Raw genomic sequence first — 23,165 nt, forward strand, 5'->3', positions numbered from 1 at the left:
TTATCTCCATCCCACAGTACTCAGGTTGTCCAGTGCTTGTGCCTGCTCTGTAATAGAAATTTCTGCTCATTTGCCTCCTGTGAATCTTTTCTTAAGGAAACCTTCTCCATCACTTTAGAGAGGTGGAAGGTCATGGCTCTCCCAGCCTAGGAGAGCTCAGTGCCACAGGTGAGAGGAGCTGTCAAGGGCAACACAGGAGTAGGAACCAAGCATGAATTTTGACAATGCAGGGAGTGACCCAAGGGCTCCCCAGGAGAACTGGCCGTGCCACTCTGGTGATCTGGAAAAAGGAGCAAACAGGCAGGAACAGAGGCTACGTCCCCAAGAAATTAAACAATACCCAGGTGAGTGCCTGGGCTTGGGAACGTGGCTGTCCTGACCACTGCTCCTTGCCTTGTTATTTTTAATGGGTCACTCTTGTTCATTTTTCAAGGTGAAATAAAATAAAGCAGGATGGAATTGCACCAACAGGGCTCGAGGGTGGGGCAGTAGCCCTGCCCCAGCAGCCCAGTTTCTGAGCACTGTCCGTGGGTGCCAGGTTTTGGGCTGGGTGAAAAACATTCCCTCCAGCTCCAAAATGATGTAACACCCCTCCACCCTCCCCTCAAACTAGCCCAAGAAAAATTTCCCCGGAAAAAACCACCTCACTTCCAACAACATTGAAACACAATACTTGGACATTACAGAAAATAGAATTACTTGCCCTGGGGCTGTTGTTATTTGTCTGAGTTTTTTTCCAAGCTGAAACTTTGGATAGTTTTTTCTTCCTTTAATTAAATTTGGTTTGCTGCAAATCCTTTTCTGGTGCCTTCAGTGTTCCTGTAAAAGGCAGGGCCCAGGCTGCAGCTCTGTGCCCATGGCTCCAAGGCTAAACAATACCACGGAGGGGGGGAGCAGAGGGTAAGCCCAGCTAATCAGGACTTGCCTAATAGGACTGAGTGCTTAATGAGGACCCAAGGACTGTGCTTCCCTGGCTGGATTTGGCTGGAGGAAAATGCTTTATGCTCTCAACACCAGGTTTGAAACGCCTCAGTTCTCTCCAATGTGCTGGAGCAGTGTTTTCTCCCTCCTGGATCCTCACTGGATACAAGACAGATCCAGGGATGCTGGAGGAGCTAAATAAGACCCTGGAAGCAAAATGATCCATGTTTTGCTTGAAGGGTGTTTTATCTTTCAAATCAAAACACTCTTTATACCTTGATTTTCCTAAGCAACACCACCAAAGGGCCCTGCCCGCTCCCTTCATGTCCTTGGAGTTCCCTGAGAAGCTTTGGGGGGATTTTTAGGGATTGAATTCAATAAATAACTGCAAATGTTCCACTGTTTTGCCCTGGAGTCGTGTTCAGATTGTCTCTGTCCCCACTGCTATACCCCCAGATTGAGCTGGGGGGTGCTTTTGGGAAGGGGGTGAGATAGGGAAGGCACCTCATGCCTCTAGTTAATGAGGGAGATTTGGGGTCCAGCATGGGGACTTTGGGATGCAGAGCAAGGGGTCAGGGTGTGCACAGGGGTGTGTGCTGGGACCCAGGTGGGTGGGAGTCCAGATGTGCACAGTAGGCAGATGCAGAGGTGGATGGGAGCCCAGATGTGCACAGTAGGTGGGTGCAGAGGTGGATGGGAGCCCAGATGTGCACGGTAGGTGAGTGCAGAGGTGGATGGGAGCCCAGATGTGCATGGTAGGTGGGTGCAGAGGTGAATGGGAGCCCAGATGTGCACGGTAGGTGAGTGCAGAGGTGAATGGGAGCCCAGATGTGCACGGTAGGTGAGTGCAGAGGTGGATGGGAGCCCAGATGTGCACAGTAGGTGGGTGCAGAGGTGGATGGGAGCCCAGATGTGCACAGTAGGTGGGTGCAGAGGTGGATGGGAGCCCAGATGTGCATGGTAGGTGGGTGCAGAGGTGGGAGGCTGTCTGCACACGGTGGGTGCAGATGCAGGTGGGCATCCCCACAGACACAATAGCAGGGTTCAAGCGTGGGTGAGTGTCCAGATGTGCACAGTACTGAGGTGCAGATGTGAAGTGGGTGCCAAAACCAGTGGATACCTCCACCCTCTGTGGAGTGCTGGGGTGTGCGTGGGGTAAGCTGGAGCCATGATCAGAGTTGGGTTCTCTGTCTGGTGCCAGGCTGGGTCCTGGCTCAGTGCTGTGTCCAGGGCTGTGCTGAGCTGGAGCAGGGGCTGGATCCAGGGCTGGGGCTGGGGCTTGGTCCAAGGAAGGGTCCATGTCTGTGTCTACACCCGGTGCCAGGTCTCAGCTCTTGGTTTGGGTCCACATCCGAGCTTTCCATCCCGTGCAGGGTGCAGCTCCCAGCTCTTGGACCAGTGCCAGGTCCGTGTCCATGGCTGGGGTGAGGTCTGGTTCCAGTATTGGGGCTGGCCCATGCCCAGCTCTGGTCCAGCTCTGCAGCAGGGTCAGGTGCTGGCTCCCGGTTTGGGTTTGGTTCTGTGGCTGGGTCCCAGTGCGGGTCAGTGCCGATGCCAGTCCCGGTGTGGTTGGAGCGGTGTCGGTCCCGGTCCCGGTGTGGTTGGGGCAGTGCCGGTTCAGTGCCAGTCCTGGTCCCGGTGTGGGTCGGGTTGGGTTGGGGCAGTGCCAGTGCCGGTCCCGGTCCTGGCGCCGGTCGGGGCGGTGCTGGTCCCGGTACTGGTGTGGGCTGGAGCAGTCCCAGTGCTGGTCAGGGCGGTGCTGGTCCCGGTGTGGGCCGGAGCGGTACCGGTGCTGGTGCTAGTCGGGCTGCGGTGGTGCCAGTGCCGGTGCCGGCGGGTCGGGGCGGTCCCGGTGTCAGTCTCAGAGCTGATGCCGGTCAGGGTGGTGCCGGTACCGGTGTCAATCGGGTCGGGGCGGTCCCGGTGCGGGCCGGGGCGGGGTCAGTGCTGGTCCCGGTGCCGGTCCCGGTCAGAGCGGTGCCGGTCCCGGTGCGGGTCAGGGCGGTGATGGTCCCGATCCCGGTGCCAGCCGGGGTCCCGGTGCGGGTCAGGGCGGTGCCGGTCCCGGTGCCGGTCGGGGCGGTGCTAGTCCCGGTTCTAGTCCCGGTGCCACCCTGGGTCCCGGTGCGGGCCGGGGCGCTGCCGTTGCCGGTGCGGGTCGGGGCGGTGCCGGTGCCGGTCTCGGTGCCGGTCGGGGCGGTGCCGGTGCGGACCGGGGCGGTGCCGGTGCCGGTCTCGGTGCCGGTCGGGGCAGTGCCGGTGCGGGTCAGGGCGGTGCCGGTGCCGGTCCCTCTCCCGGTGCGGGTCGGGGCGGTGCCGGTGCCGGTGCCGGTCCTGGCGCGGGCCGGGGCGGGGCCGGGCCGGGCCGAGCGGAGCCGGGCGGGCTGAGGCGGGCTCGGGCGGGCTGAGGCGGGGAGGGCTCAGCGGCGGCGCCTGCGCGGGGCCATCGCGGCGCTCCGCGAAGTTCCGCGGGGCCCGGGGAAGTTTGGGCTCGGCTCGGCCCCGGCCATGGCCTTCCGCCGGCGGGCCAAGAGCCACCCGCTCTTCAGCCAGGAGTTCCTCATCCACAACCACGCCGACATCGGCTTCTGCCTGGTGCTCAGCGTCCTCATCGCCCTCATGTTCGAGGTGAGCCCCCTCCGCCGTCGCCCCCCGCCGGGACCGGCTGTCCGTGTGTGCCCACCCCGGGGGCGAGATGATCCCCTTGCTCTGCCTGGGGTGTCTCCCTCTGGGGCTCGGGGCTGTCCCCACCCGGGCCAGGCGCCCCCATTCCGCACGGTGAGGGGGCTGTGGGGTGCGGGACCCCCCGGTCTGGGGCTCGCGGTGCCGCCCCATTCATTCCCATCGCTCCCCACACCGGGCAGTGTCCCCACATCCCCACATCGCCAGCCTGGTGCTGGCTTTAGGGCTGGCACATCCTTGCTCTGCCGGGTCCCTGACTCTGGAGGGGGAGCACGGGGGGTGTCAGAATCCCTGCCACAAACCCCTTCCCCAAACCCCTTCCCCAAACCCTCCGCAGCTGCCGGGATGTCCCAAGCGCTGAGGGGCACATCATCCCTGCACAGCGAGGAGCCAAGCCTTGTCTGATATTCGCAGCTCTTGGAAATAGAAGGATTTTGTTTTTCCTTGTTTTTTGGCCTTTTTACTTCAACAGCAGCCCTTTTCCAGGTGTTTTCTCCGTGGGACGATATCCGGGGTCTCCTGGGCCTTTGTCCCCGCGGGCCGTGGGAAGGCATCCCGGGATCCCTTCACCCTGCCGGGTGTCCCCGCTGTCCCAGCCCCGGGAGCGCCGCTCTCTCCCGCTGCTCCGGCTCCTTCCCTCTCCTCCTGCTTTGCTTTTTCCCTTTCCTTTCCCTTGGCTTTTGGCTCCGGGCATCCCACGCCGAGGCTCCGGGCCGTGGTCAGCGGGACCCCCCCGCCGGCTGCGCTGAGCCCTCCCCTTCGGCAGTGCCACGTTTCAAAGCAAATCCGGATGGGAAAGGGGTGGCCGGGGGGCCTGGCGAGGGAGGAAAGGCTCCTTCTGTAGCAAATCGCGGGAGGAGGAAATCCATTTCCTTAATTCCGCCCCGCTGCAACCCCCTGCTTTTCTATCCCCCTCCTTTTCTTGCTGCGAACTCATTGAATGAACGAGTCTCTTGCGGCACTCGAAGCCCTTTCAATGTCCTTGTGCCCTAATATAAATATAATATAAATAATATAAATATATATAATAGAAATTTATATGTCTTATATATAATATAACTATATATTTAAGGGTTTCAAAACCGACCCAGGAGGCCCAGCTGTATTCCAAAGCCACATGCAAATGCTGCAGAGTTGGGCTGCAAGTTTCATACTCGTACTTTAAAAAGAAAATGCCATTGCATCTCTGTCTAAGGGTTTTTCCCTGCAGATGGTTTTGTTGCATATTGGGAACCCCATCCTGGAGAGGTGGTACCTGGGCTTGCTGCTGTGGTTCTTTTGGTTGATATGGTGAGGAGAAATCAGCCTCTGCTCTTGCCCAGCCCTCCAAACCATTGGTGCCCATTTGTGCCACCTCTCTGGTGATTTTTGGCATGGTGAGGAGGACCTGTCACTGTCCCTTCCCCTCCTCCTCTCAACCCTGAGCCAGGTTTCCACCTTCCCCAATGCCAGTGGCCACAGCCAAGCTCAGGCCCAGCGGAAAAGGCCGAATCCTGCTCACAATAGGCTGTTTCCTGCAGGGAAGGTTTTTTTAGGAAGACACAAATAAGATTTTTAACCTTTTCCCAGGCATCCCTCAGGAGCTGTCTGCTTCCTTGCACCAGCACCCTGCTCAGGGTGATGCTGGGGAACTCCCATGGGTCTCCCACTGCCCAAGCACAGCATAAGCTACACCTTGAGCATCTTTTTGGCTGCACAACCTTTCCACATGGATTCACCAAACTGACAATTCCTCTGTGGCAGGGAGCAGGTACCAGTCGTGGTGGGATTTGGTGATATGAGGCTGCTCCTTGGTGTTTCAGGTGATTTGATTATTCCAGTGTTGTGTGTGTTTTTGAGGATCATGAGAGGGAAGCCCCAGGCTTGGAGGGAGTTTCCCCAAAAACAGCTGTCCTGAGCTGGGCACTACAAAGGATTTTTCCCTCCCAGCCAGCCCTAAGCCTTCAGGGTGTGAAAACACACCTGGTTGTGCAACTGCCTGGTGCCAGAGAGGGATTTTGCCACGTGTGCATGGCTGCTGGAGCCCAGAAAGAAACCTCCCCTTTTTTTTGGTGAAAAACTATTTTGAGTGACTCTGCATAGAAACGTGAAACAGGTGCTTCCCATCCTCATGCAGAAATTAGTTTGCATATCTTTTTCTACCCTGCTTTGCAGAAAAATGAAGCATAGGCTGGGTTTAACCTGTGTCCCACCTGGGCTGGCTCCTGTGAACAGTGTCAGGTTGAGTTTGGGGAAAACTTTGCTGGCTTTGGAGAAGTTTCTATATTACATGGGGGCTGCTGTTGTAATCTCTAAGGTGGGGAAGCTGAGGCTCAGTCTTATGCATGGGATGATGAAATAAAGTTACAAACCATTGTTTAGGAATGGTTCCATGTCCTTGCTGGGCTTTCCCCCTGTGCAGATCGTGGGATGTGAGTCACAGGCTCCCAAACTCTGGGTTGTGACACTGTCAGAAGAAGGCAGCTGACAAATGAGCTGCTATTTCCAGGCTTCCTGCTAAATATACTTTCCCCTTCCTGGTCCCCTCCGTAGTACTCTAAAAATTAAGGCCTTCCCACTGTTAATGAGGGAAAACAAAATGTGTTCCTGCCTCCCCTGGTCTTTGCCAGATGTGGGAACTGAGGCATGCAGGCGGTGTAAGGGTTGAATTGCTGGGGGAGAGTGGAAAAAAGGTAAAAAAGAAGGAATATTTAGGTTTACTTTTTAAAAGGGAAGAAACAGGAGGGAGGGTGAGGCAGTGGAAATCGTGTCATGAGTTTGTCTGTGGGGGCAGAGGGGCTGCACCACCCTTGGGAAGGGTTTTTTGTCAAAGCCAGATGTTTACTTTGAAGGCTTTGGTCCAAAGTTTGGGCTTTAGTTTACATATAGAGCCTGTGTCAATCCATACTGTGGATCAGTTTGTCTTTCAATAAACTCTGGCTAGGGGGAGGAAAAGAAACTCAAAGTTGTGAGAAAAGCCTTTGGACAGCTTTTTGTCTGTAATTAGTTTGAGTTGTTTTTCAAGCCCTGGAAATATTTTCCCAGCTCTGACTGCAGAAAACTGCCCCAGCCTCCCCTGCCAGAGGTTTGGAGCTGCTTCCTTGCTCCAGAGTGGCTTTGACTCAAGCAGGACCATGGGGATGGTGGCATGCCTGGGGGCTGCAGGCTGGGGTGAAGAGAAATCCCACTGGGATGAGGCTTTGGAGAAGGGAAACGTGTTTCATAGAATCCTGGAATTGTTTGAGTTGGAAGGGACCTTAAAACTCATCTCATTCCAACCCTCTGCCACGGGCAGGGACAACTTCCACCAGATTGCTCAGAGCCCTGTCCAACCTGGCCTTGAACACTTCCAGGGATGGGGAATCCACAACCAATCTGGGCAAGCTGTTCTAGGAGTTCACAGAGTGTCCTGGTGAAGGATGCTCAAAAATCATCCCTCATTCCTGAAAATATTTGTGTTTGAGAGTTGCAGTGGATACTTTCTGGGAGAGGTGCTAAACTGCCTGGATGTGTGTGCTTAGTTAAAAAGCCACTTGCTCATGTGATCAAGTGGAGTTGGGATTTTGATGTGGAGAGTTTCATGGCAGGGGGTAAAAAGAGCATCTTCTGAATTGCTGGATGGGGCTCTGAGCACCCTGAAAGATGTCCCTGCCTATGGCAGGGGTTTGGAACATGATCTTTAAGGTCCCTTCCAATCCAAACCATTCTGAGACTCTAAAAAAGGATGGGGAGAGCTTTGCTGCTCTGTATTAGGCAGCAAGCTCCAGGCTACTGGGAGTGTGGATTATTCCAATCACCACATTATCAGGGAGTGAATACCTGGTGGTATTGTAAATGTATGGGAGTGCTGGGATTGCTTGGCTTTATCTATTGCTCTGCCACTTAGGGCTGCAAGGTGGATGTGCTGATTTGATTTCTGGCCATGAGAAGCAGCCTCATCCATGTCCTGGCTGATCCAGGCATCTCAGGAAACTCTGGTCTTAGTGGACACGTTGAGTTTTGCCTCTTCACCATCCATCTGCACTTTGGTCCTTGAGTTAGTGGCTTAACCAGCAGAAAGCCACTCACTGCTGAGGCTGTGGTTCTTTCTTCATGGCTGTAGAGAGCTCCCAGGACAACTGCTTCCCAAATTTATCTGCTTCAAGCACACAGAATCATAAAATCGTTAATTGTAGGGAAAGTCCTCTAAGATCATCAAGTCCAACCATTCCTCCAGCACTGCCAAAGCCACCCCTAGCTCATGTCCCCAAGTGCCACATCCCTCGTGTAAGGCAGGATGAGGCTGGGATGAGAAACATCTTCCTCTGTCTAGGGGTGCCCTTAATGCAGGTCAGGGAGTGGATGGGAAATAAATATACAGCATTTGCTACACAGTCCTTGCTCTTTGTGTCCCATAGACACAAATCCCTCTCCCACCCTTTGAAAAGTTGTGCCAGGGAGAATTAGGTTGGATATGGGGAAAAATTTCTTTGCAGGATAGGCAGTCAAGGATTGGAACAGGCTGGAAGTTGTGGAGTCACCATCCCTGGAATTGTTCAAAATTTGTGTAGATGTGGCACCTGTGGACGTGGTTTTGTGATGGGCTTGCCAGTGCTGGGGGAACAGTTGGATTCCATGATCTTTGAGGGCTTTTCCAACCTTCATTATTCTATGATTCCATGAATTCTGCCCCTGCCAGTAGCAGTTTAGTGGCAGCTCTGGCTCTACTCACTGCCCTGCAGGGCAGAAGTGTGCCCAGCACTTCCTTTCCCATACAGCATCTTGTTTCAGAGCAAACAGACAGTGACTCTTCTGCCTCTGAATAATCCTCACATTGCTCTTCCCACTCCAAACTTCTGCTTTCCCTGGCTGCCTGTGAAATGCCCAAGGCAGGCTCTGAAGAGTTTTGCCATCCCTGATGCTCATCCCTATTTCCCAAGCCAAGGAAACCTGGTTTTTGCCTTGCAGGTGCCTGAATCTAGGAAGTTACATTTACCTTTGGTTGTTAAAATATTTCCCTGAGACTTTATGAAATCACCTGCTACCCCTCTGTAAGGAAAGGTAGAGGGGTACTGGGGTGGCTCCAGAGCTGCTGCTGGTTCTCCAGCCCACAGGAAGCAAAGGCAGGTGTGGAGATGGGACAAAGCATTGCCTGATGCTGGAGTGGATGGAAGAACCTTCCTACAAGGTGTTCTGGGAACAAAGATAAAGACAATCCTTGGAAACTGTGCTGGGGCTGAGCTCTGTCTGTCATTGCTTCCCACCCTGGGAATACTCTGGGGTCTTTCCTGGACTCATAACTCTGTCCTAACCTCCTCTCCAGCAGGTTGGGAGGCTTCACCTGCAGATGGTATCTTGTTTCCAGCTGTTTACAGCAATGGCTGTCAGCCAGGTACTCAGGGAGCTGTAAATCCATCAGTGCCTGCTGCCATTAGCACGTCATCCCTGCTGCCCATCCCTGCAGCACCACAGCCACCACTGGCTCCATGCCTTTGTTTCATGCCCTGTGCCAGCCTGTGGCAAGGTTTGGAGGTGAGCTCCAGGTCCTAGATGAGCTGTACAGCTCTGGGATGAAGCAACTTGGCTTTCCCAGCCAGCAAGGCCTGCAGGAGCCAGAAGTGTCTCCCTCAGCCAGCTTGAAGCCGGGCGATGCACTTTTTCCATTCCCACCCCAAACTCTGGCCATGGTCTCCATCTTCTGCATCTACTCCTCCACAAACAGAGCACAACATGTGGGATTCCCCTTTTTTTTTTTCTTTTTTAAAGTGGAAAACCAATAAAATGCCCAAACATCACAAAAACAGGCTGTGGAGTTGGCTGTCCCTGAGCTGGGGCTGCTTGCACCAGTTGCTCAATGCTGGTGGTGGCAGAATGGGAACACTTGGCAAAGTCCCCCTGTCTCCCCCAGAAACTGTGGAGCAATTTCCAGCTGGGATTTTAATAACCTGCAGCTCTGAAGCAGTGGCAGCCACAACTGTGTGAAATGAAGCTCATCTCCATTGGTCTTGGGAATGGTTTTGTTTGAGGGTGGGTGCTTGTGAAGTGTTGGAGGGTTGGCTGGGAGCCACTGGAGCCACTGGAAAGGGAAAATCTGGTGACCTGCTGCCAGTGGGCTTGGCTGGGGTGAAGGCATGTTTGGTGTTGGATGTCTGGATTTTGCTGTGGCCCCAGCTAGAAGGTGCTTTGGTCTCGGAGGTGCAGTTTTGGGGTGTCCTGTGGGGTGGATGCTCTGCCCCACCCCCACAAAGGCTCCTGCTTTGCTGCTGGGGAGGATCAGTCCTTTGAATTAAAAGCAATTTAGTCAATGGCCACCTCTCTGGTGATCAATGACAGGACCAGAGGGAATGGCTGGAGCTGGGTCAGAGAAGGCTCAGGTTGAATATTAGGAAAAGATTCTTTCCTCAGAGGGTTGCTGGGCACCCTGAGCTCCCCAGAGAATGGTCACAGCCCCAAGCCTGACACAGTTCAAGAAGGCTTTTGGCCACGTTCTCAGGCACAGGATGGGGTTCTTGGGGTGTCCTGTGCAGGGACAGGAGTGGGATTTCAATGATCTTTTTGGTCCCTTCCAACTCAGAATATTCCATTATTCGATTATATGATTCAATAAATGAAGAGTGAGCAGCACAGCCCTGGCTTTTGGATGTCCTCATGTCTAATTCAAGACTTTCTTTTCCCTTTTTGGACATGTATCTAGGATCTTGTGGGTGACCAGTGTGAGGATCAGTGTTTCTATAAATGAAACTGGTGCCAGCACATCTCCCTGGGTGATTTGCCTTTCCCATTTTGATAGGAAAAAACTGGTCCAGAGGAATGGATTTAACAACTGACTGGTTTCTCCCTCTGTGTCTTTGACAGGTCACAGCCAAGACTGCCTTCCTGTTCATCTTACCTCAGTATAATGTTAGTGTGCCTACAGCAGGTGAGAGATGCCTCTGCTCCACAGATCCCAAGGGAAAGTTAAATTTGCTCTGCCCCAAATCCCCACTTCCAGCTGGCTTGGGCTCACCCTCTACTGATCAACTGCTCAGGGTCTTGTCTGGCAGTAAATGCAGTCTGGCAGAGATGTTAAAAACAAGATATTTTGGGAAGAAGCAAAGTTTGAGTGGCTCAGAGCACTCTGGTCATGTCTGCCAGGGTTGGGAAGAAATGCTTTCCAGGGGATTTGGGGTCTCTTTTTTTGCCATGGCCATTCCCCTCTGTATTCCCTGCAGGGTGAGGATGCTGCTCCAAGCCTAGTCAGGCAGTATGCAACTGTGTGTCTGCCTGGAGCAGCTTCCTGTCCCCTGGGGAGCAGAAGGGATTTATTTATCACTTTGCCAAGCAGCAGGGGCTGTGCCTTGCATCCCTGTCCTGCTGATTTTTGGGGATGGCACCTGGAGAGGAGGATGTGGAGATGCACGTGGTGTGCAGCATCCCTGTGCTGATTCACAAAGATTAAATTCCAGGAGGCTCTGAGCTGCTGCAGCCCAGAACTCAGCAGACCAGAGGAGGTGTCCCAGCTCCCAGGCAGCAGCCCCTGTTCCTGTTTTGCCTGCTGGTTGCTGCCTTGCTGGCTCACAGCCCCTCTGGGTCTGGCAGGGATCTGGGCACTGGAGTGGAGACAGCAGGAGGTGGTTTGGGTAAAGCTTGGGCTCAGGATGAGCCAAATGCCTGGGGCACAAAGCCTGGCCTGGTGGCAGAAAAGTGCAGTTAATTGGGAGTGTTTGAGTAATCACCCAGAGAAAGAGCAGGGTGTTGGATTAGTGCAGCTACAATGAGGCAGACATGCGGAAGATGAAAGCTCTGCCCTTAAAGGCTTTTGGTTATGGCTGAAGGAATCATTCAGCTTCCAGATTAAATTGTGGTCCCTTCTCCCCTGTGGCACAGTCCAGACAGCTTCCTCTGCTGGTTTTTAAGGGATTTATTCTTTCCTGATAGGAGAAGTCCCAGTGGGCACAGAAACACCTCCCCAGGACCAGGTATTGTGGTATCAATATAGGGCATGAGCTAGTGGGGAGAGAGATATTAGTGCAGCAGCTTCTTGGGAGGAATTTAAATTTTTCCAATTTTTCCAATCTAAATTTTTCCAATTTTTCCAATTTTTCTAAATTTCAAATTGTTCCTGCTAGAGCTTTTGAGGTGCCCTGGAGAGAGGAGGCAGAGCACATGCACATGATATTATTTTCCCTGGCCTTGCAGTTCTGTCTTTTACCTTGATATGGGATTACAGGAACCATTTTTACCTCTGGGTCTGCACAGCACAGGGACTCCTAAGGACAGGGTATTTCCATATCCTTGGGCCAGGGTGTGTTCATAAATCCCATTCAAATATTAGAAATCTGGACTAAAGCTTTGTTTAGGGTAAGAGGGATGGTGACAGAGCAGTCTCTTCCCAGCACTGGTATCAGGAGAGGATCAGGATGAGGGAGAGCAGCAGCCAGGGGTCTGCTGAGCTTCATATGATACTTCTTCAGCCTTCCCAACTCTGCTTCTTCCCATAAGCTTCAGGGCTGCAAATAGTCACCTAAATGCAGATGTCTGGGGTATTTTGGGTGCTCTTGGGTCTCCTGTTGCTCCAGAAGAGCCTCCCACGAGTCCTATTTCTCTTCCACCAGCCCTGTGCTGCTGCCTCAGATCTCTGAATAGCAGCTGAATCCTGCTCCAGCAGTTTTCAGGGAGGAATGGGAAATCATAAGGAAGTGTTAAATCATAACTGAGAGGGTGGAAATCCTATCCCAAGCCCTGATGTTCCTTGATCCCATCACCTGCTTCAGCCTCCAATGTCTTCATCCCTCCAGGTGTTAAATTCCCATCTCCACAGCTGAGCTGTCCCCAGTGGCAGGGGGAAGCTTTTAGTGTCCCCAATGTCCCCTCCCTTGAGGTGTGTACCTATGTCCTGGTTTGGAGGACAGGTGTCTGCCAATAAAGGCAGAAGCTTCTCTTTGAAATGGAGAATGTAAACCCCCCTCCTCCAAATTATTGTCATTTTGAAATTAAGGGGCTCTCAGGCAAAGAGATGGGAATTAGGAATAACAGTTCTTTACTAGGAAAAGGAAAATAGAAATACAGTATTACAAAGAACAATCCCAAACCCTGCCAGAGTCAGAATCCAAGCTGACACCTGTCAGTCAGTCAGGGTGGTGGCACAGTCCCATTCCATGGTGGCTGCATCCTCCTGCAGGGGCAGATGTGGTTCAGCTGGAGCAGTGCTCCTGGAGAAGGTGCAGTGTCCTCTGAAGGTGCAGGGATGATGTGGAAAGGTCCAGTTTTCCTCTGGAATCCAGTGGAAAGGCTGCTCTGGTGTTCCAAATCTCATTTTTTGTCTGGGTAGGAAAGGCTTGTCTCCTCCCCTGGCTGGAGCATCTCCCAGTGGGATGATGGAATTTTATCAGCCATGCACTGGGACTCAGTGGCCATGAACAGGAGATATCTCCTGGAGGGAGGATGGGCTGTGGGAAGATAAAGATGATTGCCCAGCTGGTTTAAAGATGGCCCATTAGCAGAGAATATGTGCCATGAGATAAGGAATCACTACTCCACCTGGTTTTAACAGATGGTGACAGAATACACATTTCTGGCCACATCAACCCAACACAACCTATTAGAGGGGAAACCACCCTCCTCTGCCATGAGTTAACCCTGGGGACAGCCCTTTTCCCACCACTGGCATTGTCATGACCCCTCTCTGGTGTCCCCATCCAAGCTGCTCCCCACTAAGCCCTTCCCTGGCAATCCTTTGGGCCATGGGGGTCTGACCCACACTTTGGTCTCTCTGCAGATGGGGAGCTGGTCCAGTATCACTATGGGCTGAAGGATCTGGTCACCATCCTCTTTTACATCTTCATCGCCATCATCCTGCACGCGGTGGTGCAGGAGTACGCCCTGGACGTGAGCGCCATTCCCTGTCCTGTGTCCTCAAAATCCCTCAAATCCCACAGGGGGCTCTGCTCCTGCTGCAGTGAAATGCTGTTCTGGGGGTGGTCTGGGGGTTGAGGTGGTGATGAGTGAGCCTTCATCTCTGTAGGCTGCTCTGGATGAGGAGGAGAAGGAGAGAGAGAGTTGATGGTGGCTCATGGTCTTTTTGTTGTTTGTCTCTCCCTCTGCTCCTTCCCAGAAAATCAACAGGCGTCTGCATCTCTCCAAAGTCAAGCACAGCAAGTTCAATGAGTCAGGGCAGCTGGTTGCCTTCCACCTCACCTCTGTCATCTGGTGCTTGTACGTCGTGGTGACGGTAAGGCACAGGGCTGGCTGCCATTTGGGTTTCCAGGGGGATGTGTGGCTTCTGGAGCACAAAATCCCACAGGCAGCAGAGTCCCCAGCCAGCTTCTGGGCCATAACAGGCACATTGCAGTCAGTTCAGTTTTCAGCTCTGGTGGATCTTTCCAACCACTGCATGAGGGAAGTTTTGGGAGATCTTTCTCCTGTGCTGTACAAGGCACAGGTAAATGGGCTGTGAAATATTTGTAGAGCTGGGCCCCAGCAATCCTGCCTGGCCCCATCATCTCCATCCTCTGCTCCAAGACCTGCTGCCTTTCTCAGCTTCTTCTTTTCCTCCTTATGTACATTCAGTGCCTTGAGGTTTTTGGGTGCCTTTTGCAGGGTCATGGGGCTAATGGGCAGAATTTTGAGATCCCTCTTTATGGTTCCTTCCTTGGCAAGCTGGTGGTGAGGAAATCTTTGAAAACAGGGAAACCATGCTGTTCCTTGGGGATGTGTCAACCCAAAGAATTCAGAGGGAAAACTCGTTTTGGGAAGGAAGGGGGAGGAAAGAACAGGTAGTGTGGGTGAGATCTACCATTTTAGCAGTGTGAAGTGATGATGTTTTTCTCTCTGCAGCCACTGGGATCCAGCTGTGGTCTCCAGTGGTTCTGGGGATGGATCCTTGGGGTCAGATCCTCTCTCCACTGCTAAGAGGGTCCTGCCAGCCCTTCTTAGAGAGCTGCTTTTCCCTTCATTTCTAGAGATCTGCTGGAACTGCCTCTGCCCCATAGGGCTCTGAGGAAGAAAACTTAGGCAAAACAGTTGATTGGGCTGGTTTGGGGCACCCCTTGCCCAGTGCCAGACCCATTCCTCAGCATCTGTGGGGCTGGACCCTCCTGTACAACCCACATTGCTGTGATGTGCTCCCCAAATACACCCAGCATGTGCAGAGCAGGTCACTCTTGTGCATCCCTGGCCTTCCCCAACTGAATAAAAGGTCTTGGGACAGACAGGGAATGGATGATGGTGACTGGGCAGGACAAATTTTCCATGCCAGCATCTCTGCAAAGCCAGGGCAGCATCCGTGTGGCAGGAGTGAGAAGGGAGGCTCATCCTGTAAGGCAAGAGGTAGAAAATGAAACTGTCCTATTCATATCCAGTTGTTTTTGTTTTTTTGCTTTCTCTTCAGAAGTACTTCTTGTTGCTTAAGTGGTTGGAAATGCTAGTGGGGAAGAAGCCTCTGGACCATGCACACAGCTCCCTGAGCCATGCTACAAGAATCTCACCCCTACCCCTCCAAAGCATTCCAAACCCTAAAATATCCTCTCCTGAACTTGGGACCTCTGTGCAACTGAGCAGGCAACTTCAGCCCCCAAACAAGGGGCCTGGTGAAATTTTAGAATGGGAATGTGTTTTTTCCTGCAGGCTGTGACTAGACTCAGGAGTCATCCCCAGCTCCTTGTTTCACTGTACCATCAGCCCACCCTCTCATAAGCTGTTTTGTTTTGCTGAAGCCTTGCCTCTCTTCTCTTTTTCAGGAAGGATACATTTCAAACCCCCGGAGTCTGTGGGAAAACTACCCGCATGTTTATCTGCCGTAAGCACTTGTGAGGGCATTTTGTTCTGGGGCTGGCAACTTCCTTCCTCTGCATGGTTTTGCCTGCTGGGAGTGGGGAGCTGACAGCCCAGCACCCTGCTGCAGTGAGACCATGGGGAATGGGGATATCTCATTTGTGAGGTGTTCCAGAGGGTTTCGTCAGGAATACTCATCCTGCCTGTTTCCTGCATCACCTTGGGAAAGTCTCTTTGCTGTTCATTTTTCACAGCACAAATGTAGTGGGGGATGATTCTTCCTTCTTGGTTTTTTGCAAAATTGAGGTTTGCTAAGAGCATCTGGTTAAACTCAATGTGCAGCTCTCTCAGCTCAACAAATAATTTCAGCCCTGAAATGATTTCTCCTAAATCCCATGGCTCTGAAACAGTGGAGGGATTGCCCAAAGCTGTCTTGGCACTCGGGTCCTGCCATGGCCTGGGCTGGCTCACGTGGCTCCTTCCTGCATTTCAGGTACCAGGTGAAGTTTTTCTACCTGTGCCAGCTGGCGTACTGGCTGCACGCCCTGCCTGAGCTCTACTTCCAAAAAGTCCGCAAGGTGAGAGCCAGGGGGGGCTTTTGGGAGAGGGGGCTGTGGGAGAGGGTGGCTGGAGAGGGCAGAGGGGCTGATTTGGCTTTTCTGGCCCTGCCAGGAGGAGATCCCCCGGCAGCTGCGCTGCATCGCGCTCTACCTGCTGCACATCGCCGGCGCCTACCTGCTCAAGTGAGTCACCTGCCTCAGCATCTCAGCACCCCCTCCCACACCAGGAGAGGGCTGGGCAGCTGCTTTTGCCCTGGGAATCCTCAGTGGGGTGAGGGGTTTAGAAGGAATAAATGGGATTGTTTCTGTGGAGAGTGATTTTTTACCTAGGCTGGTATATAGGACAAGGGGGATGGTTTTAACTAAAAGAGGAGAGTTTTATATTGGGAAGAAATTTTTGCCTGTTATAGGGTGGTGAGGCACTTGGCATAGGTTGTCCAGAGGGTTTCCCATCTCTGGAAGTGTTCAAGGCCAGGTTGGATGGGCATTAGAACAATATGGGACAGTGGAAGATGTCCAGGTCAGAGGGTTGGAATAAGATTATGAGATTTAAGGTCCCGTCCCACCCAAGCCATTATCTGATAAAAAGCAGAGCAGCCTTACTAGCCACAAGGTTTTGTGTTGGATACATCCCAGCCCTGCTAGTGTTTTGGACTATGTTCATGGTTTGTAGACAGGGATTTCCCTTATTGCAGTCCTACCCCATTGCTGCACAGAGGTCTGACTTTGGGCTGGCGCTGCAGCTCATGGACTGCATGAGGGCTGAGGCTGTAGCTGGATTTGAAGGATAAAAGTTGAAGGATGAAGGCTGGACAGCCCAGTAATGCTTTTTTCTTCCTCTTCTCTGCCAGCTTAACCCGCCTGGGGCTGATCCTGTTGCTGTTGCAGTACTTGGCCGAGTTCTTCTTCCACATGGCGCGGCTGGTTTACTTCACGGACGAGAACAACGAGAAGCTGTAAGCAGGGGAGCTGCCTGTGCCTCCCATCCTCTTGCTCTCACCTCCTGGGTCAGCTCTGGGGCTGCTCCTGCCCACACCTCTGCTTGCCCTCCTGCAGGTTTAACATCTGGGCAGTCGTGTTTGTGGTCACCAGACTCTTCACCCTCACCTTGTACATCCTGGTCATCGGCTTCGGGCTGCCACGCGTGGAGAGCCAGGCCCTGGACCCTGAGAGAGGGAACTTCTTCAGCTTCCTCTTCAACAATATCCTCTTCAGGTAGGAATGTCTCCTGTGCCTTCCTTGGTTGTGTCATTTGCTGAGTTTGGAAATCATGGTTTGGATTGGAAGGGACCTTAAAGATCATCTCATTCCAACTCCTGCTATGGACATGGATACCATCACTAGACCAGGTTGTTCCAAGCTGCATCCTAATGAGATCCAGACAGTGAGGATCTGGTCCTGATTCCATTTGGGGAAGGCCTTAATGAGCTGAAGGGGGTGTGGAGGAAACAAGGAGGGGTTTAAAGGTTACATAGAGCCAAAACAGAGAGGAAAGCTCAGGAAATAAAGAGTTAATCAGGTGAAGTTATAAAGTGCAAGCCTGTCTTGAAGAAATGCTCCCTCTTGTACCTTTAAGTGCACTTACATGGATGTGGTCAAGGAAAAGGCATTTTCTCTTCTGCTTGGCCATGTTTTGCTGCCCATTGATGTGGGAAGCAGAGGGTGAAATGGGCTCCTCATGCCTTGCAGTGTGGGAGCATTTCTTACCCTTGCAGCAGCTGTGGGTTCAGTTCAGAATTTGCTAGACATGGTCATTACCAAGCTTCTTGAAGCAAGGACTGCTGGCACACCTGAGGATTTGAGGGTCTTTTTTACCTCCCTTCCACCTTTTAGATCATCCAGGGACATCATACCTTGACTGTGTCACATTGTGTTTTGGGCAGTGCTGGTTGAGATGATGCTGTTCATCCATTCCTGCCCTAAAGTGAAAGAACCAATGAATCAAAACCTGAGGGCTTTACGGTGCTAAGCACAGGAATGTGTCTGCTCTGGGCTCAGGGGTGGCAGAAAGCAGAGGTGGTGGCTGGAGGGACAATGACAAGAGCTCAGGCACCATCCCCGGTGCAGGGGGAAGGCGGGGCCTCTCTGCCGTGTTCTCAGGCTGCCTCTTCTCCGCCCCTGGCAGAATGAGTGTGCTGCTGTTGGTGTGCCTCTTCCAGGCCTCGGTGATGTGGCGCTTCATCCACTTCCAGCTGCGGCGCTGGAGGGAATACTGGCACGAGCAGAGCAGTCGCAAGCGCGCCGCCGCCAGCACCGGCAGCAAGCAGCAGAGCAAGCTGCTCAAGAGGGACTCGGGTGAGTGCTGCAGGGCTGCCACTCTCCGTGCTGGGCTTCAGCATCCCCCCAGCAGTGTCCTGATGTCTTAGGGCTTTCCCTGTGTCTGTGAGGCCTGAGAGGATAAAGGGTTTGGCTTGTGCGAGGGACAAGTTTTTTTTCTCCGTAGAATCACAGAATGGTTTAGGTTGGAAAAGACCTCTGAGGTCATGGAGTCCAGCCTTTGACCTTTGTCTGGTGTCATCCAGACCAGAGTGCTGAATTCTTTGGACATCTGCAGGGGTGGTGACTCCAAACCTCCCTGAGCAGCCCATTCCAGTGTTTATTTATTTACCTTTTCTGTGAGGAAATTGCTTCTAATGTCCAACCTGAACCTCCCTTGTAGCAGCTTGAGGCCATTTCATCTTGTCCTATCCCTTGTTCCCTGGAAGCAGAGCCCCACCTGGCTGCACCCTCCTGTCAAGAAGGTCCCTCCCTTGTGGACCCTCCATTTCTCCAGGTTAAACACCCCCAGTTCCCTCAGACCCCTCACCATCTCCATGTCCCTTTGTTGCCACCCCCAGGTTACCATGAAAACGGAGTGGTGAAAGCAGAGAACGGAACCTCACCTCGCACTAAGAAGCTCAAGTCTCCCTAGAAGCCAAGGGTTGTGTCCTGGGGAGGAGGGTGAGAGACCAGGACTGAGCAGCTCCTCCTCTTGCTCCTCACAAGTGGCGTCTGGAAAGGCTCGGGATCGTCTTCCCAAGGTGTCTCTCACTCACCTCCCTTCCTTTCTTGCTCTCGTGAACCATTTGCAATAAAACCAAAAAAGCCCCTTTCCCCTTTTCCCATCCCCCTCATAGGAACATTTTCCAGCCCTCCTGGTTTTGCCTTCCTCTGTTTGATCATAAACCAGCGTGCAATTTTTTTTTTCCTTTTCTATTTTAGCGTTCGGTTATTTTGGTTAATGGTTGCAAATGTATCGTAGATGGTTCCAAACAATCCTTTTTTCTCCTACAGCATGTTCCTCCCCTCTCTTCATGGTGCTTCCCTGAGCCCCTGGGACAGGGCCACGACAGCTTGAAGGCACCAAATGTGTGTGTTGTAGGATCAGATTCCTGGGGGAATGTGCTGGGGCTGTGAGATCTGAGGCTCAGGGGTGCTCTCAGGTGAGATGGGGCACATCTGGTCAGCACTCAGCAGGATGGTGATGCTGCAAAGAGACATCAGGGTCTGATGGAGGAAACTCAACCCTGTCCTGTCTCCTGGTGAGGTCTGGTTAACTGGGGTTTTCTGAACCCTTTTTGAGAATTTTTGAGAGCTGGGCAGCAGAGAAGAGAGAGGACTTCCTTCTTCATGTGGAAGGTCCAGCTCCTAGCCCTTGCTTGTCCCAGCTGGATTTCTCTTGGCTGCCTCATGGTTGTTCTGAGACTCCCAGCCCCAAGAGCTGGGCCCAGGGCTCTGTAGCTCTCAGTGTTTTGTTATGGGACAGCAACATCCTCAGTTCCACATGAATCCTTAAGTCCTGCCCCACTCTGAGCACTGGCCTGGCTCCTGGCAGCCCAGGCTCTCTGCCAGCTTGTCTGTGCTTCATGGACCTGGTGTTCTTGTTGCTCATGCCCACATCCAGGTGGTTGCTGCAAAGGGTTTTTGCATCAGTGGGACTGTGCCCCTCGTGCTGTCACCTCATCCTTCCTCGTCCCTAGTACCAGTCCAGCCGTGCCATCGGCAGCCACCAGCCTCACTCTTTGTTTCCAAAGGATACAGTGCTTGTATCCACCCAAGGTGCTATCAAATCCAGGGTTTCTTCCAAAAATCCTAGCCCCTTCACCCCTTTCTGAGCTGTGAATGAGATGACAGGAAGGAAGGAGAAGGAGGCCAGGGCTGCAAGGAGCAGCTTGCATTTTAGGAAAAGCCTGGCTGGTGACACGTAGCTGTTGGCAGATGGAGTTGTCTCAAATCTACCTCAGAGGCCATCTGTTGCTGCAGACCACTTTCCTCTCTTGCTCCTGCCCGCTGCCACCTCCATGTGCTGGCAAGAGATTTTGTGGAAAGCCAAATCCCACCAGCTTGATCCCTCTGCTGGGGAGCAGCATCTGCTTGGGCTTTCGTGGGTGAGTGCCATCTCACTTCTTTTTGGGGTGCCACTCCAGGCTGGGTTTGGCAGGTGGGCAGCAGTGGCCCCTCTGTCCCCACACTGCCCTGGGGCAGTTCCTGAGCTGGGCTTTGCTGTTGGTGCCCCTTGTGCAGCGAAGTCAGCTGTAGCTTTAGTTCTGCTTTGCCACAGCAGAAACAGGGACTCGTGGTGTCCCCTTGGCTGGGTGAGGAGAGGGACACAGAGCTGGGTGCTCTCCATGTGCAGTCCAGGATTGATCCTTGGCCTGCCCCTGGCTCAGCCCTTGGAGGCAGCTGGACTCTGGCTCTCTCCGAGTGCAATTCCAGCCTGAGGCTGGTGTTGTCCTTCACACCAGTTGTGTTTTGAGGAATGGGTGACAGTTGATTTTCTGCCCCTCTTTGAGTTGAGTTGGGGTTTGATCCCATTTTTCTGGGTGTCTTTCCTTTCTTCCCCCTCTCCTTGCAGAGGAGGCACTGGAAGGAGAAAACATGCAGGGATGTGAGGACAATTGGTCAAATTCCACTTGTTCCTCAATCCCCACAACATTCGAGTGTCCAGTGAGGGATACTGGCAGGAGAGGGCTTTCCCCATTTTCAGGGGAGCTGGGGAAGGAGGCTGGAGCAGAGCCCTGGGTGGTACCTTGCCAGTTCTCCTTGTAGCCTCTGCTGGATAAAGGATAAAACACTTTTTGGCTCAGAGGCAGCAGCAAGACCCACAGTGCAGCATGACTTGGGGAGAAAGAGCTTTATGTTGGGGGTGACATGGAAAAAGTCTTGTGTGAGAGGTTTTTCCTTTCTCCTGCCTCTTCTCATCCACTGTCAGTGCCCTCCAGGAACATCTGGCTGGCACCTCCCCAGACCCTTGGCCAGGCCTCACAACAGCCAAGCTGCTGACTCTGTTAGCAGGTGACTCATGGAGCTCCCCAAAACCACAGCTGCTGAATGATTCCTCTCCTGCCTGCTTGGCTTCAGGCAGCTTTTCCACTTGCACAATCCTATCTCTTCTGCCATAGCTGGTGATGCTTTGTATCCCAAGTGCCTTATGTTGTAGCCTCTCTGTGCACTATGACATTAGCTGAACCCCCTCCTTTGTTACTAGGTATGTACAACATATGCTACATTTAGGTGTGTTTTGTTTTCTTTTTGGTAGAGTTACCAGGAAAAGGGACATCTGTTTTTGAAGCATTTCCATGTCTTCTTTATATGATTTTGGTTTTTTAAACCTATAGATATGGGGCTTTTTTTTTTTTTTTTAAAGTCCTTCCCTATATTTAGTCCTCAGAAATCCCCATCCTTCTGTTAGACCCAAACCTGGCAGGTTGTTGTTGTTTTTTTTTTTGAGCTGAGTCTTTGTTGTGAGGCAATATCCACTGTCATCCTGGAGATTTGCAATTCCCTCTCCATCAGAGGGGCTGCCACGGGCTGCTCCTCTCTCTGTGTTGTAGTGCAAGCACAATCCCTGGGCTGCAAGCCTGCAGCAACTGCTCCTGTGTCCATGTCATTTCTCAGCAGATCCAGCCTTCCTTTCAGCCCAAAGAGCTTTTTCATGGAGCATTTTCACTGCAAGCCCTTCGTGGTCAGTCTGTCCTTGGCTGCTCTGCCTATGAAATGCCACGAGCTCACTTCCCTTTAGTGGATGCTCTTCTCCTGCCCCATCTTGTCAAGCCCTGCAGAAAACATCATGGAATTGTTGGGTAATGTTGGAAAATGCCTCCAAACTCATCAAATCCAACCTTTAATCCAACACCAAGATCCAACCCCAAACAGAAGCTCTTGTCCACCACAGTGCAGAAGGTGATGGAGATTATCCAAAACTTCCAGTGGGACATGATTCCTTGCACCCTTCCCATGGGCTTGAGGCTGCTTTAGTAGTCTGTGTCCATTACCCAACCTAAGGAGGTGAGGAATTGAGTAGCCTGTGGTTTTTGGGGTGAAGTGTAGTGTTTTCCTTTCTTAGCCTAGAAGAGCTGTGAAATACCAGCACTAGTTCTATCTTCTTGTCTTAGTTGGAGAATGGGCTTGGGAAGAGAAAGGGGTGGAGGAAGAACAGATGTAGCATTTCACATACAGTTTTTGAGTGACTCTTACATTATGGGGCATTACAGTCACATTTTGTCTTGTTGTTGTTGTTGTTGTTTAGGATTCTTCCTTCTTATTCATCATGTTTGGGTTAGTAGTAGCCAAGTTCCAGTTCCCCTGTAGGTCTCCTTATCCTCAACTCAGTGTTTTAAAAGGTATTTTTGGTAGGCTTTCTGGTTGGAGGGAAGAGTGGCCACTCTGGGATGTCTCTTCCTTGCCTCCAGGTGACTCTGGAAGCTTGGAGCCACCCTGCCTTGGCTGCAGTGCCTGGGGTTTACAGCAGCCTCAGGCTCCTGCCTTTGGTACATGGACCCCAGATTGTGTCAGCAGTGGATGGAGATGATGGGGTTTGATTTACAGCCTTCCAGGAAACTTCATGGGTTGGTTTAGTAGGTTTTATGCAGTGAAGTATGTTTTTCCTCCTTGGAGCTCTGTGGGGGGTTTTTCTGGGAAGAATGGCTGTTGGAAGAGCCAGGCAGAGGTGTGAAGGTTTTCCTCAAAAAATGTTGAACTTGTCTACAGAAACTTCAGCAAAGGAACTTGAGGAAAATGTCTGTTCTTTCATATTTATGCTTTAGTGCAAATTTCCTGATTTTGGAGGGGGTGGGGGGAATTAACAATCTCTGGTATTTTATCCTGTTTGTTTCATTCTGCCTGTCACTTCAGTTTTTGTACGGATTTTGTTTGTTGTTGTTCATTGTTCAGTGACTTTTGTGATAAACTCAGCAGAAGTATTTTTCTGAAATAAATAAATAAAAGGCATAGATTCTTCCAGTGCTGTTCCCACTGATGCTTTATATTGCTAAGCTGTGCATGTGGCAGGGACACTTCCACTGTCCCAGTTGC

General features: G+C 52.3%; 1 protein-coding gene across 2 annotated transcripts; it reads left to right on the forward strand.

The window, feature by feature from the left end:
* Nucleotides 1–3,335: 3,335 nt before the first annotated feature.
* On the forward strand, nucleotides 3,336–23,093 carry TRAM2 (translocation associated membrane protein 2). Of its 2 annotated transcripts, none has more exons than XM_079298641.1 (12): nucleotides 3,336–3,549; nucleotides 10,417–10,480; nucleotides 13,319–13,428; nucleotides 13,655–13,771; nucleotides 15,279–15,337; nucleotides 15,806–15,890; nucleotides 15,985–16,055; nucleotides 16,724–16,828; nucleotides 16,929–17,087; nucleotides 17,998–18,167; nucleotides 18,710–19,512; nucleotides 19,564–23,093. In XM_079298641.1, the coding sequence occupies exons 1-11, from the start codon at nucleotides 3,430–3,432 to the stop codon at nucleotides 18,781–18,783; spliced, it is 1,134 nt and encodes a 377-aa protein (XP_079154767.1). In that variant the 5' UTR covers nucleotides 3,336–3,429; the 3' UTR covers nucleotides 18,784–19,512; nucleotides 19,564–23,093. The 2 variants fall into 2 exon arrangements, with proteins under 2 accessions (XP_079154767.1, XP_079154768.1); XM_079298642.1 differs by lacking the exon at nucleotides 19,564–23,093 and having other exon boundaries at nucleotides 18,710–18,892; nucleotides 19,146–19,283.
* Nucleotides 23,094–23,165: the final 72 nt, after the last annotated feature.

The sequence above is a fragment of the Erithacus rubecula genome (assembly GCF_903797595.1).
Source record: "Erithacus rubecula genome assembly, chromosome: 2".
Taxonomy (NCBI): Eukaryota; Metazoa; Chordata; class Aves; order Passeriformes; family Muscicapidae; genus Erithacus; species Erithacus rubecula.

Coding starts and splice junctions, on each gene's coding strand:
- TRAM2 (XM_079298641.1), top strand. CDS start 3,430: ATGGCCTTCCGCCGGCGGGCCAAGAGCCACCCGCTCTTCAGCCAGGAG. Junction 13,429..13,654: donor TGCAGGAGTACGCCCTGGAC/GTGAGCGCCATT, acceptor GCTCCTTCCCAG/AAAATCAACAGGCGTCTGCA. Junction 13,772..15,278: donor GCTTGTACGTCGTGGTGACG/GTAAGGCACAGG, acceptor TCTCTTTTTCAG/GAAGGATACATTTCAAACCC.